General features: G+C 36.8%; 1 protein-coding gene across 2 annotated transcripts in view; it reads right to left on the bottom strand.

Annotated features, from left to right (window-relative positions):
- Positions 1-475: 475 nt before the first annotated feature.
- Positions 476-17,288, bottom strand: part of METTL25 (methyltransferase like 25) — a 64,646-nt gene continuing 47,833 nt past the window's right edge. For both annotated transcript variants that reach the window (XM_059816612.1, XM_059816613.1), the window contains exons 10-12: positions 2,999-3,073; positions 2,297-2,368; positions 476-734 (exon numbers count right to left, since the gene is read on the bottom strand). In XM_059816612.1, the coding sequence (XP_059672595.1) occupies positions 636-734; positions 2,297-2,368; positions 2,999-3,073 (246 nt within the window). In that variant the 3' untranslated portion in view covers positions 476-635. The remainder of the gene's footprint in view (positions 735-2,296; positions 2,369-2,998; positions 3,074-17,288) is intronic.

Genomic DNA, 17,288 nt, shown 5'->3' with positions numbered 1-17,288 from the left:
CAACAGGCGAACAAGTGCATGCCAGGAACATGCCTGAAGGAAGAAGCAGTTAACACAAAACTGCTCTTTGCAGGTAGTGACTATCTAGGCTCTTCTAGGTTGCTCTGTAAATAAGCTGGTCCTGATGACCTGGAGAACAGGGAAGTACAAAGATCCTATTTAGTCTACGAATCTCTTGTTTACAGTGCAGGTTATTTTTCTGTTTATACTATGCACCATCTGAATCCAGAAAAGAAAAAGGTGAGGCTAGTCTGAGATGCTGATGCCAGGCACTGGTAAAAATTGAGAAGGTATGATCTTGTGAGTAGAAATATCAAGAGAAGGGGTATTGATACACAGTATAATGCCTTAAAAAGAAGAAACATAAAATTTTAAAATAATAATCACACAATATGGGTCATAACTTTTATAATAAAGCCAGATGTTCAACATTGTTTAGTAACTGACGTAAGGAAGCAATGGCATTTATAAAGGAGATATTTATTTTTCATGATTCAAAGAGGCATCGCACTTTTTCCTTTTGCAGCTGAAATGCAGTCAGTGTACTTGAGAAATCAATTAAAAATAACAGAATAAAAGTGAGGAAACAGCAGTATCAGTTCAGAGCTTTCAACCTATCTGCAATTTGCTTCCACTTAAAAACATGACTGTTTCTTCAGAGCAATAACTGCATAGCATCTGGGGGATTTCACGGGATCAAATAACTTCACAAGTCCAGACCAGGCAATGTTGTCCTGTAAAATGATATATGATTGAAGTACATAAAAATGTGTTTGACTTAAAAGCTAAGATATGGTAATAGGTCCACATTTTGAAATACGAAATTGCAAAAAAATATTAAAAATTATCCTTAATGCAAAGCAGAAAAAACACTTACCCAACAAGAAAATCACAGAAAGTTTGTTGAGAAAAAAGGATACCCAAACCAGGATGTATTTTAAAGACATTAAATTATTTCTGGCACTATCAAATGACATCTTACCACCCCCTTCATCAATAAAGCTTTTTCTCAGTTGAACTAGAGCAAAGAAATTAAGGATCAAGTCCTACTCATTTTATGCAGCACATTCTACTACTGAAGCTAATTAACTGACTTTTCAAATGAATAAGGCCAGCTGGATCTGGTCTTCATCTTGCATATGGCTTTTATCATTTTTATTTTTTCTTCCTAAACACATTTTGTGAATCAACCAGTACAAGATTAAATCAATGTGTATATTACATTTAGAAAAGGTAAATTAGTGCTAAATGCAGCAAGTCTGATCTCCTGTCTTGGAAATCATACAGATCTCTATGTGATTTATAACTGGTTGGCATTTGGGAAAATACATCATTATTTAAATATTTCAAATTGCCTCTGTAAAAATACCAGTTAGAACAAAAGCATACATTTACTACAACTCAGTTGTTCCAAGTGCACTGTGGCAGAGAATAAAGTGAATTTTTACTTATGATAAAATGCAGCTGTTAAAATGAAAGGTTTATGGTGGAAAAACAGAGATATTCACATGAATGGGTTTAAACTTTATTTTAAAATTTTATTTTGACTGTGACCCAGAGCAGAAGCTGGAAGATGCTACCATTTCCTCCTAGCAAATTATTATTTGTCCAAAAAATGTTTACTGGTGCGGAGAAAGTATGACTGCTGCTTCTGAGTTAATCAGGCCAAGCTCAAAATTAATGTTAGAAGAAACACTGCAATATAAATCATTATGGAGTAAATGTAGCAGCATTTGCTTATTATATCCCGGGTCTATACTTGTAAAATATACCCAGGCTGTATGTTACTCAAATGTACCTCAGTTGAGCCATACAGTTGGAAAAAGTGCACCCTCGCTCATCATTGATCTTAATTAAGAAACAATAAAAGGAAATCATAAACATTTTGGACCTAATTCAAAATTTCTTGAATTATATGTTCTAAAACATGTTCATTGGTATCTTTAGCATGTACAGCACAATGTTTGTTTAGCATTTCCAATATTCTTTTTAATTATTAAATATCTCAATGAGATATATTGCATATTTAATTAATTTATTTTTTATTGTCTATTGACTAGTAATTACCATACAATTAAAAGAACATAAACTTTATTGTTGCTGCTTTGCTGAAAATAAAAACATCTGTTGGGCATATGTTTATACTAAGTGGAATGAATGCTTATACTTTTGCGAAAATGATGAGAATAATAATTCTGCAACAGAGACTTTTGGTCTGCACAGTAATAAATTGGCTGAAATAGTATCATTTCATTGATGTAGCCTTTAGGTATCATAAAATATAATGCAAAAATACCTGCTCCTTGAGGTAACAAAGACGATCCAGAAGTATCAAAACTTCTACGCAGGGAGCCAGAACAACCTTCAACTGAAAGAAAGATTAGATACTATAATGATTTTGGGAAAAAGCGCCAATACACTTCCGAATGGTTACACTTCCACAGAACAATTCCAGGAAGGTCAGCCATTTTCTAGTGGTTCTGTTGTACAAATGTCACCTTGCCAATTTTCCCTGTGGGATGGACGTCTTCAAAACAGATTATATATTAAAGATCAAAAATATATGGAATGCCATAAAGCCAGGAAACTATGTTATTTAGTTGGTTTTGAGACATTGTCCAACAAGAAAATTAAATTATATGAAGCAGAACAATTTTAAAGAGGGAAATAATGAATTTTAATAAAAAGAATTTTTATGAAATAACTGCATGGAGACCAGTCTAGGTTTAAAAGGAGACTGACATTTCATTTTCCAGGGTAATAGTCCCTCTTGAAAAAGAATCTTCCATGTGTTTGCTTTATTATTTTACTGACACCTAATATAGTTTTGGAATAGGATATGCTCCAAAGTTTGGAAGGGGGGGGCTGCTTTGTTTTTGAGATTGCATACCACAGCGTAAGACAGTCCACCTCCAAATAAAACTTAACAGGGCTTTGTTCTAGACTAGCACATATATACAAGGTTATTAGTCCAAGGTATTAGTCCTATAACTTTTACCATATTAAATGCTTCAAGCTCATTCATCCTGTGCTTGTATTTTTCATAGTAATCCATTATACAGCTGTCTGGGAGCTGCAAGGGATTAAAAAAAAAAAAAGGTATCAGAGTCATTCTAGTTACTTTTTCAAGAGAACTTTAAAATAAAGTATTTTTTTCCCAATTGAAAGTCACACTACAAAATGAAATCTGTGGGTTTTTTTTGAAATTAGCATTTCCCTAAGGTTTATAATAATTTTCTAATAGCAGTTTCTCAGTTCTCATTTACAACAACTGTTCTTCAGACAGCATTTTACACTGACATGAAATACTGAGATACATTAATTATTCAGAAAGCTCTAGCCATTCTTAAATGAGTATTACACAGTAAAGTGGCGATAACATTCTCATTTCCTTTCCCATATATCTTATCCTCTCCTCACCTCCGTCCCCAAGAGATTTATTTAAATAGCTGTGGAGTGGATTCTGGTGTGAGAGTAACACGCTTCAGTCGGGACTCCTGGATGGTGTTTCACATTACAAAACCTACCATCAGATTCTGGAAACAATACTTTGTTTCTCTGTGCCTCAAGTTACCCATCTTTAAAACAAAACTGTCTCTATTTACTTTTAACTGCTACATGTTCCCCTCTTCTTTTCCCAATCACCTGATGCAATGTTGCCAGCACTGCCACCATGACTGTAAATGCTGTGATTTGGGGCTGAATTTGATACAAAGGCAGCTCAAGAACTCAACTAAGCTGAATACCCCTTCCCTTTTCAGCCCTTAGCGGCCACTGCACCACCACAGGTAGCTAGAGCTATGACCACAACTGCTTTTCACAAAGCATGTTCTCTACAGTGCAGCCAGACCATAACATTTTCCAGGTTTTAAAGGTCATGATGTCTCTACTCTTCTGCTGTCCACAGTCCTGGATGCTAAAGAAGACAGTTGAGCTGGACACTTAGGGAACCTGTCAGAGGAGTGGGAAGTAAGTTTGCAATGTTACTGGTGATGGAGGCTGCTGAAAAGAGTGGAGCTGAAAGAGCCTGATGTACTTCTTCAGTATTGGGAGTTTGCAGTATGGCTACTCTGATGTGGCTATGGAAAGAGCTAGTCCGCAACTTAGCAGAAAAGTAATGGTGCTGACAAAAGACTAGGAAAGCTGAAGTGTTTAATACATTTTTGCACACTTTTATTAGAAGAGTCATCTGAGAGCATGTGGCTAATCCAGTTGCAAAGAAGTAAAATCTCAGCCTAAAATAGGGAAACAAACTAGAGAACACTTCCACAAATTACAAGTTTTCAAATCAGGTGTGTATTATGAACTTCATCCTAGGACAGCCAAGAAGGGAATGAAGTGACCTCAGAACTATTATTCATTGTCACTGAGAAGTTCTCAAAGATGGCATGTCAGGTGGCTAGTAGATGTAGGTCTTATTACAGAGCAGTCAGTACGAATTCAATTCACTGAAAAAAATGGAACAAACAAAAAATTTAAAAGCACTGAGAGATAAGCAGATGAGCAATAGTCAACATGAATTTCTCAAGAACAAATCACAAGTCAGTCTACTTTGCTTGTAAGGGGGGTGAAAGGATTCATGACAGCGAAAAACAACTGGTTGTCATACATTTTGATTTCAGCAAGGTTTCTGGCACCATTTCATGTAACAATTTCATAAGCAAATTTAAGAAACAAGGTTTAGATTAAAATATTATAAAGCGAGTGAAAACTGTTTGAATGACCATAATCAGTGCGTGGTTATTAATGAGTCTTTGAACAACTGAAAAGACCTGCTGGCTTACAAAATGCAATGTTTTCATTAAGAACTCAGATGACAGAACAGAAACCACATTAACTAAGTCTGCAAATGTGCAACAGGAAGGCATTGCAAGAACTTAAAATTGGAGCATTGCTTAGAAAAGACATTTGAACTGCTGTACAGAAAAGCAGAAGGAACTACACTCAGGCAGAAATAATCAGCTGTTCAGGATGGGGAACACCAAATGACAATCTGGGAGATAGAGCAGATCACAAGCTGAGTGAGAGTCATAGTTGTGCTACTGCAAAAAAAAGCAATCACCATTCTGAGACACGTATGGGAGAGCGGCCTGCAAAGCGCAGGAAGTAATCCTTCAACTCTGCTTGGCAGTGGCAAAGCTCTAGCTGGAATACTGCATCCGTTTTTGGGCATCAGATTTCAAAGAAAGAAATGAACTGTCTGAAAAAGCCCTGAGAGAGGAAAGAGATCAGAGATCTAGAAAACATGACCTATGAAGAAAGACTGAAAGAACTGGAACTGATCAGGCTAAATTAGAGAAAATTGAGAGTGGGCATAATAACAGTTTTTACAAGGCTATCGCAAAGAAGCAGGGAACAGTTTGTTCACTCTGTCTACAGTGGGTGAGATAAGAACTAATGGGCTTGCATTGCAGCAAAAAAAATTCAGCCAAAAACCTGAAGAAACTTTCTCTCTTTGAGGTTAATTAAAGACTGGGGAGGTTGTCAGTCTCCTTCACAGGAACCTTTAAGAAGATTAGACAACTATTTTTCAGGAATGACACAAAATTCTCTCTCTGCCTTAAAACAAGGGGATGGGTTAGAAGAACATTTGTAGTCTTTCAGTCTTATTTTTTTTAATTTAGAAAGTACTTTTTTCCAACTACAGAGGCAAGGTTGAGTAGCTGATCTGGCAGTACTAATGTGGACTAACAGAACTTTTTTGATCTTGTTCTTATTTTATTTTCAGTAAAGCTGTGCAAATATCTGAGGGTTTGTTTTTCTCTTCCCCTCTAGAGAGCAAAACCAACTAAAATATCAGTCATGAGATAAACAAAATAGTTTATTTAACCTCTGCCCTGTAAGCTTTTCATTTCAACTTAAAATTAAAAGGGGTTTAGTATAATGGATTTTTGAAATTACAGGCTATTTGGAATTAAAATACAAAGATCTGTATTTGTAAAAATGTGATCATGAAACCTTTCTGCTTTTGCTTCCTTTATGTTCTCCATTTTTCAACATGAAGCATTCAAATTAAAAGAAAACAAGCTGTGAAATGTTTGGCAAATAAAAAGCTGGGTTTAAATTGTCTCTTGGATGTTGCCATACTTGAGTACTGAGCCCAAAAGTTTTTCCACTCTCTCCTTGCTTACTACACATTGGGACTGAATGCATCCTGCTATCATGGATTGATTAGGTAGTATTCTAGACTGTACCTCAACTAAAAGTTTGGTGGGCAAACCAATTCAGCGTAATAGTCCAGCCAGAAAAGAGAGAAAGTGTCCACTATAGAGCATTGATAGAAAAGGGTAACTGGTAGCTAGCTATGTGGTCAATTTATTGGAAGATGACCAAAACCCAGGTAACACTGACTTTGACTGAAACTGCAACAGCTTGTCACCTGGCTTCAGTTCTTAAAAGGTACCCGACACAATCTTCAGCTACCCTTCCAAGATGAAGTAGGAATAAATTATTGTTTGCATTTTCAGGAACAGAATTGTACTTACACATGCAAAGCAAGCCCCATTTAGCCACTGGAGTTGTGCATGCAACTCTTCTCTATGCGGGGTTGCCACAGATTTGTGTATCCAAAAAAAAATCTTTAAATCCATGCACTGAACTTTTTTCTTACATTATGATGTTGATACTATGAATTTATGGCCTGAGTGACAAAGCATTAAAAAACCTGAATACATATATTGTGTATCAATATCATATCAATACATGTATCATGTATCAATATCAAATTCATAATCATGAATCAATAATGATTCTGCACTTAAATATCTATCTTATGCTACTGATATTCAAGTAAGCTTCAATACAGAGAGGTTTTGGCTAGTATTTCTTTGCTGATTAAGCTACAATGTTTCCTGGTCTTTATCAGGCTGCGAACAAAAGCACCTCATCTCTTTGCACTGTGATGGCGGTGCATGCTTTCTTTTAAACTAATTTCTTTGTGGATTGGTGTGGTGGCTCAAATAGCTGAAACAACCAAGAGGAACTAGAGGGCAGCAAGGTCTTCACTGACCTAGTTATAACCATACCGTATGCTGGAGGTGGCACTAAAACTATACCACACGCCAGACTCCTCTGTTGCGAGCACAAGGAGACTGTCAACAGAGCCCTGAGAGCACGTGAGATACCACACACCTGAGCACACCCGAATTAGACTGTAATCCCACAAACATGCTGATTGAGCAGAGGCTGAAAAGAAAATTTCTCCAGAGAGTAATTTTTCGGAGTTGAGTCCTTCCCTAGAATAAGAGTATTTTGACTGAATGAAAGTCTCTTTTACTGCCCAGTGTTGCAGAGGCCCTACAGAGGATCACCAGAGCCTAAGGCTGCAGTTCCACAGTCTGTTTAAACAGATGTAATTCCTCTTTGCTGCCTCAGAGGGACTGCTTTCCTCTCCACTGACTGCACATTTCCATGTTTCCTCTCTCTTCTTGTACCAGCATTATCACGAACACTAGCAAGAGTACAAGAAAGCAGTAAGGCAACCCTGTTAGGAGAGCAGTGTCTTAGATCAGTTCAGAACACTTGGGAGACCATACCGTACAGCAACTTTTTACAATATTCCCATGACTAAGGTAGTTAAAAATAATGTAATGTAACGTAATGCAATGTAATGTAATGTAGTGTAAAATAATGTAAAATAGATAATATAATCAGTGAGAAACTTAAGTTTATTTAGAACTTTGTCTAAAATGCATTTCAAACGAATGCAATCTACATTATTTAGACTTATATCTAATTGAAGTAAAAGTCACATCTCTTAAGATTCCTTGTCAGACTAAAATGTTATGCTACCATAATTGGGATAGTATTTTGTCTGTTTGAAAAACAATTATATTTGAAAACAGCATTATGCACATATACTTTATAGGCTGTAATACAAGTATTACCTGAGCCTTCATTCAATATTTCCCTAACTAACAACTGAACTGGGAAATCTGTGAGCTGAAATTTCTTCTGTCCAAGAAAACAGTTGAGAAAGTCAACTCTTCAACAATTGTAAACTGCATTAAGTGTGTAAATTCATTTAGTGCCTTCATTTTTTGACTGTTTAGATTCAGTTAATTGCCATGTTAGAATTAATGGGAAACCAGAGAGTATTGTTTTGGCTTTGGCTCCATGTTTGCCCAATGGCTGTACAGAATAAAAAGCATCAAAATTAGAATTAATCCTAGCAAAGACCAGACCAGTTTGAGGTATTCGCTGCCATTTAACGATATCAACACTGAATTTGGTGCAGGGTAGATAAGAAATCTCAGGTTAAAAGTCCCTCTCTTTCCCAATTTCCACAAAAATTCTCCTTTTTAGTTCCCAGTATAGTTGTACATATTCAGGTTAGTCCATGTCTTAATGTATTATACAATCCCACTACTGACAGTTTCCCAGTCTTAACTATGTGGTTTTTCAACAGTTTTTAAAACAACACTAACATTAAGCCACACAATTATATTATTTCTCTTACCTCCCTTCATTTGCCAACTGCATTTTATGATATTCCACTAGTCATTGTTGAGGAGATATTACAAGTCAAGGGACACTCTATGGTAAGCTAAGAGAAGCACATCATCTCCATTTACCCAATGTCCTTTTCTCTGTCTTATTGAAATAAGTAATTGTAAATAATTGTCCTGTATGAAACACTGCCGAAAATGATGGCTGCTTTTTCACTCATTCAGCACATTGATCATTGGTTCACATTATACCAATATTCAAATTTTCAGGCAAGCATGGAAACAGGATGCATTACGTGATCTACAGAAGCTCAGAAAGATCCAGTGCAGATCCCACAGGATAGGTGGCACAATCTTATTGCATCACTGGTTACAAGATGTATCTTTATCTTTATCTCTCTCAGTATCGTCCCTGGCTGACTTCTTAAAAGCACTGTAGTTTGGGAGGATTAAAGTGGTGAGGGTTGTAACATATTAAGTCAAGGTGCGCATTTTATTAACTTCATAACAGAACACAGTGCAATGATGTTTTTAAAAGACACTAACAAATGCCAAAGAAAGGGGGGAAGGTGCTCTTTAATGTTTTGTCACAGCAAAAGAGCCAGTCACACTCTTCTCACAGTAGCAACAGTGTCATCTACCTTAATAATATTTCACTTTCAAGAAAGTATCTTCTTTCAGTGCAATTTAGCTGACAGAAAAAAAAAAAAAAAAAGACCAACACAAAACCCACCAAGTTCTCAGAAAACATTTTGGTGGCATTTAGCATTCTTCCAAGAAATCTATTTGAAAACAAAATTGGTTTAGCCCATTGGTATCTCAAATAGCACATCACACTAAAACTTAAATTATTAATTTGCCACTAGTAATTCTGTAGTTAAGACTCAATTTTCAGAAACTGAGAAACATTACAGATGAGAAATTAGTAACATATTCAGCCATTTGAATTTAGGAAGTGTAAGAAATCTCTTTGGTTAAAGAGTTCATATTGGCGCTGAATTTAACTTAGAAATTCTTTACTCAACTAGTCCTTTGGGATAGGTTTAGAGAATGCCATGCTCCTTTGGTCAAAATCTTGTAAAAACAGCAAATCAGAAATTCATATGAAAAACTACTTTTGCCTGCAAAAATTTGAACATATCACCTATATTAAAGGTAGAAGAAGTAAAGGTCAGTCTTTTACTTTACAACGTTCTCACATGGCCGTGGAAACCTTATTAAGCATTTTCTGGGAAGGATGGAACTGCCCAAACACAGAGTTTTAAAAAGTGCAGCTTTCTAAATAATATAATGCAACGTATCCTGACAAGCTCCATAAGGACAGAGGCTTTTTATCTTGTCCCAGGCTCACCTGTTCATTTAATTACAACATTGCTTGTCAATTATGTGTACAGAGCACAGTGTCACTTAATTATATGGTTTAAAATTATGAAAAAACATGCAAAACATTCTGTTCAACATATTTTGACATAGTTGTGTTCAAGTTCAATGACTTGGAAGATCATTAGAACATCTGAAGCACAGCTGGTGAAGGACCAAAATGGGAAATATATGTGATAAATTGCAAATGGTATTGTACGAGAAGCACAGATGTGGAAATGGGAAGAATATCCTCAAAGCCTACTCACCAGTACATGAGTAGAACATGATTAGGGACTAAAACCAGGACAGCTCATGACACAGGTTGGACTGAGAGCCAACATGGGGGAACAGGGCTTCCACCTGCATGTTCCTCAGAGGAAGTACAAAGTTTGTAAAGGCTTGTCAGATGGCTCCTGGTTTGGTCTGGAGGGGGGAATATATAATCTTAGGGATGGATCCCAGGAAATTCAAGAGGTGTTTCCAAACACTTTCCCAGCCACTCACTGTGAAGCTATCTGCAAGGTACATTTACCACTGCATTTTCACAAAGCGTTTATGTGATCAGGACACCTAATTCTCTTAGTAGGAGTCTTTGAAAGTCCCATCTTCAAGTTCTTGGCTTCGCAGTGCTTTAACTAAAGTGTTTCCATCTAGTACTATGGGAATCTGAACACAGTAAATTGGAACTATTTTTGTATTAATTTTAAAAAGAGCACTATTATAATATAAATAAATGCAAGCAAGCACAGCATAATTTATGCCTGCTGAAAATTTATTCAGGGCTGAGCCCAATATATTAAATATAGATTTAGCTAACATAAATAACTGCCTCATCTTAAAATAAGAGAAGACATCTCCTTAATCCATGTTCACTCTGCCATCTGAGCAATTATAAAAAGGAAACCTGTATTAAAACTGCAGTTCTAAACCAGGGGTAAATCACAGAAACCTGTAATACAACCATATTTATGCTCCAAGTGCTTTTTAAACAGTTATTTTTAAAATTAACATATCCTTATTTTATTTTTAAAAAAATTATCAGAATCAATTTTTTTATTACTGTCTTAAAAACCTCAGACCTTTGACTTTGTTTTTTACTTACTAGTTATAGCACTGAAAGATCACGCAGCTCAGCTACTTAGTTTTCAGGCCTTACGTGTATGCTCATGTTATTGTTAGGTGTTTGCTTCATCAAAATGAAAGCTCTTGTGTTTTCTTAAAAAGTATCACTGTTTTAAAAAAATTATTACTGCTGTATGAAACATGTATCAACTACTCACACTAACTATATAAAAAGCATCCAAAGATATAAGAAAAAAATTTGTCTGACAAAAGATGACCAATTAATGGAAAAAAAAAATTTTCACATAAAATCTGACTTCAGTATTATCTACCAGTTTTACCACTCAAAATTACAGACTCTGGCGTGTGCAAAAGCATGAAGTCAATGTAACAAAGGGAAGTAATTTAGGAATTCCAGTAAAACTGAACTACCAAGCCCAATGTATTTCAGATATATTTGGACTTATTTAATTATATTAAAAATGCAAGCGTAATTACTATAGGAAAAAGATTACTGCATAAACGAATGATATGTAATAATTTAAGAGATTCTTATAAAATTAAGACAAAATTATATAAAATTAACTCTTAATTAAACCTAAAAGTCTTAGTTATTGTAGAGAAAGAAAGCACTCACATGTTTATTTAATTAAATAGACTTCTAAATACATAACCTTTGCAGAATATACAGGACGATATGTTTGATATCTAAATTTACCTACATCACCACATCAAGGTTTTGAAGTATTTTGAGTCTACCATTGCTAGACATAATATATCAAATATCAAAAGTTGTTTAAATTACTTAAGATCATAAATGAGCTTTTTACAGGAAGTAGAATCAGAGAGTCATAGAATAGTTTAGGTTGGAAGGGACCTTAAAGAGCATCTAGTTCCAACGTCCCTGCCATGGCCAGGGACACCTTCCACTAGACCAGGTTGCTCAAAGCCTCATCCAACCTGACCTTGAACACTTCCAGGGTTGGGGCATCCACAACTTCTCTGGGCAACCTGTTCCAGTGCCTCACCACCCTCATGGTGAAGAATTTCTTCCTAATATCTGATCTAAATCTAGCCTCTTTCAGCATAAAGCCATTACCCCTTGTCCTGTCACTACGTGCCCTTGTAAAAAGTCCCTCTCCAGCTTTCTTGTAGGCCCCTTTCAGGTACTGGAAGGCTGCTGTAAGGTCTCCCTGGAGCCTTCTCTTCTCCAGGCTGATCAACCCTAGCTCTCTCAGCCTGTCCTCACAGGAGAGGTGCTCCAGCCCTCTGATCATCTTCATGGCCCTCCTCTGGACTCACTCCAACAGGTCCATGTCCTTCTTATGTTGGGGGCCCCAGAGCCGGACACAGTACTCCAGGTGGGGTCTCATGAGAGTGGAGTGGAGGGGGAGAATCACCTCCCTTGACCTGCTGGTCACGCTTCTTTTGATGCATCCCAGGATATGGTTGGCCTTCTGGGCTGCAAGCGTGCACTGCCAGCTCATGTTGAGCTTCTTGTCAACCAACACCCCCAAGTCCTTCTCGTCAGGGCTGCTCTCAACCCATTCTCCTCCCAGCCTGTATTTGTGTTTGGGATTGCCCCGACCCACCTTCAGGACCTTGAGAAACGTGTTTATCTTACTGTGTTATTAATGTAAATGCTACTGTGATGGGTACAACGCCTCACAGAAGGGTCTAGTGCCCTTTACTGACCCACCGGTTGAGACCTGATGGCTGTGAATCTTTTTAGGATGTTCTACCTGAAGTACAGGATCAGAAAAAGACAAGTGGGCAGAAGCTGTTTTTAAGAAGTCTGGTCAGGGTTAGAGCAAACAGGGGTGGTGGAAACTGAGCATTACCCATCTGCTTATTGTTGCAGATCTCATCTCAGGTTGTTAGATGGGGCACCTGCCAAATAAACGAATTTTTCTGGGGGAACAGCCCCAGCAACTTCAGGTTACGTGCAGACACTAGACTGTTCGAAACTGAAAAACACCTGTCACGGGAGCCTTGGAAGCTCAGTCAAACAAAACCAAGTAAATCTGCAATGACGCACTCGCTGACAGGCACATAAACTTCTCTTTGTGTGTGAAAGCTTAAGGTGACCCTACCTCTAAAATTGCTATTGTATCTCCCCAGCATATGTCTACATCTGAACAGGTTAAGTGATTTGTGAAGTATTTTGACTAAGACAAAGTAACTACCTTATATGCTATTAGCCCATAGCAGTAACTATAGTGTGAATATAGCAGGAGATGAAATCAAAGTGACTAATAGCTTTTCTTTGCAGATGTGTCAGGAGTGCTTCCAGCCCTGTATATCTTCCTGCAATCAGACGTGGCATTAAATAGCATTCTCTCCTTATTCCCAGACTGCACTTTACGCGAATCCTGGCCAGCTTCTCTTTGTTAAACAGCTCCACCCGCTGAGGCTCTCACTTACTAGTAGAAATGGACCCTAGCTGCGTCATAGATCACAAAGTCTGCCAGACACACATCCAGGCCTTAGCCTTGTAAGCGCTTTCTCCCTTCAATCACCTTAAAGACAGGCCCTATGAAAGATCTTTTGCTAATCTACCCCAATAAGTACAGGACACCAGGCAATTTAAGAAAGGTTTGGGTATTTTTCTTCAAAGACTCTAGAAATACATAAATACTTATACAAGGACTTTTTGCTGTGGCAATGCCATTTGGTAGCACTTGTTGTCTTAAGCAGCAACCAAATGTATTAATGAAGAGGCTTCATTTTAAATCCATCTGCAAGGTGGCTACAGAGCTGACACATGTTCTGCTGAAGAGGAAGGAGCGATTGCTCTTGCTGTTTGAAAGAAGCAAGGCTAACAAGTGGAAGAGTGGCCAGCTCCTCTAGGAGAAAGAACAGGGATGAATGCTTCATTCTCTCAAGCGAGAGTCCCACATTCATGTTAAATTAGGTAAAACAGTCAATTAAAGGGAAAATGAATCTTCTGATAGAAAGCATTTCTCCCATACCTATGCGACACTGAACGCTCTGCCCATACAACATGGAGTGTATAGGAACAGAGTGAGCTATGACAAAGAAAACAACCAGGAATAAAATACTGCCTTGCTGTGTATCCAGACCAATTACTAAAGCCCTGTACAGGTATCCATGGCCGACAAAGCAATTCCATTAGTTCTGAAGTTAAAAGCAATATAAACATACCTGTGAAGCATCAAGCTCACACTGAAAGACCTCTCTCTGCCCTCACAAAATGAGCATATTTTGTCAGATGTTCAGTAGTAATGGTATATGTCTCAGTTTTACTACGGAGGTGGAGAGATGTGTGAAAGGAATGATCCTGTACCAAAAGGCAGAAAACAGTAGTTCATTTGCTTCTCAGTGTTTAATCTGGACTTGACAGGCTCTTCCACATTGAAAAGAAACACAATGGAGGAAATTATTTTTGCTAAGGTAATAGGAAACTTCAGTCCCTGAACAGTATCTCGTAACAATGAATGGCCCTGGGTGATTGATAAATGCTATTTTTTTTTTTTTAGAAAAACTATTTTACTATTTTGTCTCACTCTAACTCACTTCTGATTGACAATCTTTTCATAAAGGGTCTGGTTCTTATTTCAAATAAGCAAACACCTTCATATCTATCACAAATGAAAGAGGCAGAGTGGCTTCTTCACATAAAGAATTGGCAGGATTAAAGAACTTATCTTTACTGAAAAACAATAGCAAAAATTCACTTACTATTTGGGTATTTATACTTGATAAGAGCCTTCATCAGTCCTATACTTAGCAAAAGGTATACACTTACATAAATGAGTATCAAGGCAGGTTAGGTATCTTACGCACTTGCTCTCTTTATCCTGCCTCCACATTTGTCCAGACTGGAAAATGACTGCATTGCACCAAGGCTACCCCTTGATTAGGAACAGAGGCATTGGTGTGTATAAAGGAAGCAGCTGTGGTGCTCATCGTGAACCACGAGTTTGGAAGGATGTTTATGTCCCACAGTCCAGATTCAGCCACAGTGATCAAAAACATCCATGACTTTACCATACATGCCAAGCTACCAAACCCTGGCAGTGACTCCTAAAAACTTAGTGCCGCTACGCCTCTACTTCCCAGTACATTTATTATCACGCAGAGATTAAACTCTCCTCAGTTTTCTGACGAGTGTAGTAAAAGACCTGAGACTTGCAGTTTTCTGACTTATGTTTTTTTAAAAATATTTTTGCACATGTAAAACAGAGACTCATATGCAAACAACTTTTTCTCACAGTTCTCTGTACTACACAGAATTACTAAGTTTTAGCTGTTTTTTTAACATCACCTAAATAAACTTATGCATGAAGACAATGATTGCCTCCTTTTTTTCTGAATGACAGGCACATTTTGGATTATTCTGGAAGCATCCTTCATATATGCTTACTCTCGCCTTGTATTCTTCCCAAGGCATCAGTTTTTGGCCACTGCAGGAGGCAGAATAAGCATTTGGTCTATGCAGTACAGCTGCTCTTTTGTTAGTTTTCAAAAACAGAGCTAGAAAACAAATTCTGCATAAATTTCTCTTTGATTTTTGTTGTCTTTGGGAGCAAATGTTTAGGCTTCATCACGCTTTTAGCTATGTAGAGTATTTTTTTCTGAAGAGAGGAATTTAACACATTCTCCAATATTGTAGTGCTGACTCCACCATGAAAACTGCAGTGTCAGAACCACCGTTGAGGGAGCAGTAACAACTTTCCTCTCAGTAGTATCAAAATAGGACGGTTTTGTGCTGCTGCAAATTTCAACATAGCTGGGAAATAAAAAATACTATTGTTTGGATCAGCATAAATTCAGTCTTCAGTATGCAGCCAGCTGTCCATAAAAATGAGGAAAAATATAAGCAAAAATGAGCATTTACTTGAATCAGGTCTTTAGCAACCACACAAACATGTGCAGCTTGACAGACATCTTTCTCTCAGGGCAACTTGCATTTATCCAGACCCTTTCTGGCAAATGGCGGCATGTCTAAAAGCAGACATATTGACACAAAGTTTCTATGCTTACTGGTTTTAAAGAAAAGAATGTCTAACTCTCTACCAGCAGAGTTTAATCAATGATTTAGTAAACTGATTACTGAACAAACAATCCACTATTGCTTTTGGGTGATTGTACACATACTGAGGAAGACATCATCTTAGTCATTACTTCCACCTGGGTAAAAGCATGATCTTAGTGCCTATTTATCCCGAAAAGCAAACAGGTAACTCAATTTGCAAACAGAATTAAATATAATCCTTCTAAAACACAGTGAACTTCAGGCATAAGTCTTTTCCTTAATGCTGTAAGCATTATTCCAATGTCATTTGCATTTACTCTTTTATTTGGTTTTGCATTTTTCTCCTAGTTCATGGTTTAATGAGCCTGGCAAATTTTAAGTGATTTGATATTTTGACTACAGATTTTAAGCATTGCTTTACCAAAGACTACAACAACATTATCCTAAATATTTTACATACTTGCCACTCCTACTTTTTTCTTTGATTTGTACTAAATTTTTTAATAATCAGTCTAATACTCTATAGTTCCTCCATTGCACAACTTGTTTTCACAGAGTGGTTGTGATCTTCACACAATCATATTCCATGTCTAATGCTATGTTGCCCTCTGTTGACCAATTTAGCAGTTGAAATACTAAGACAAGACACTCAAAAACATAAAAAAAAATCTCCAAAAGACTTTATAAGTTTAAATCTCAATTTTGTATTTACTTCTTTTTCCCTATCTAGGAAAGATATTTAAAAATCTTAATATTTATCCTTAACATTTTTTAATTTAAAGAAAAAAAGTATTATGCCTTTCCATACACAGAAGCTGCAGCAGAGAAGATCTTCAAAGGCTATTTAAGGAGACTGTCTAAAAGTTAAAATAAATTGGAAATACTTTGAGAAGTAAATTGTAAGAGAAACATATGGCATGGATGGAATTGCCTGTCTTGCTATAATGTTACATTTTTCAGTTTCAAAAGGTGTCCAAAGGGATCAAGATAATATTGCTGCAGAAAAATGAAAATAAAAAGGGGTCAAAGTGTTTACTATGTGATTCATTATTCATGTTTTTTTGGATCACTTTCAGCTTAAACTTAAGTACAGACAAAAAAGCAACATGTTTGCATAGGATAGTATTTCAGCTGGGTTTAAAAGGGTGCCAGAGTTACTTTTATCAGGATGTATAGTAACAGCACAGGCAAGAAGTTCTTCATGCCTGTTTCATTCAGCATGTGAAAAGTGTATTTCGCTCTAAATGACAGCATGTATAAAATAGAGTATGTATTAAATTTTTTTGCCTCAAAGGAGATTTGCAGGATTAACTTCATAAATACCGGAAAGGCTTTAAAAAATTCTAATCATGAGCACCGTGTATAAAAAAGGATTCGTTGTATATAAAGTCATTAGAATAAAGTAATTTTAAAAGAAA

This window comes from Gavia stellata, chromosome 4, assembly GCF_030936135.1.
Source record: "Gavia stellata isolate bGavSte3 chromosome 4, bGavSte3.hap2, whole genome shotgun sequence".
Classification (NCBI taxonomy): domain Eukaryota; kingdom Metazoa; phylum Chordata; class Aves; order Gaviiformes; family Gaviidae; genus Gavia; species Gavia stellata.
The sequence above is the reverse complement of the archived record's forward strand: the minus strand, read 5'-3'. Positions and strand labels throughout refer to the sequence as shown.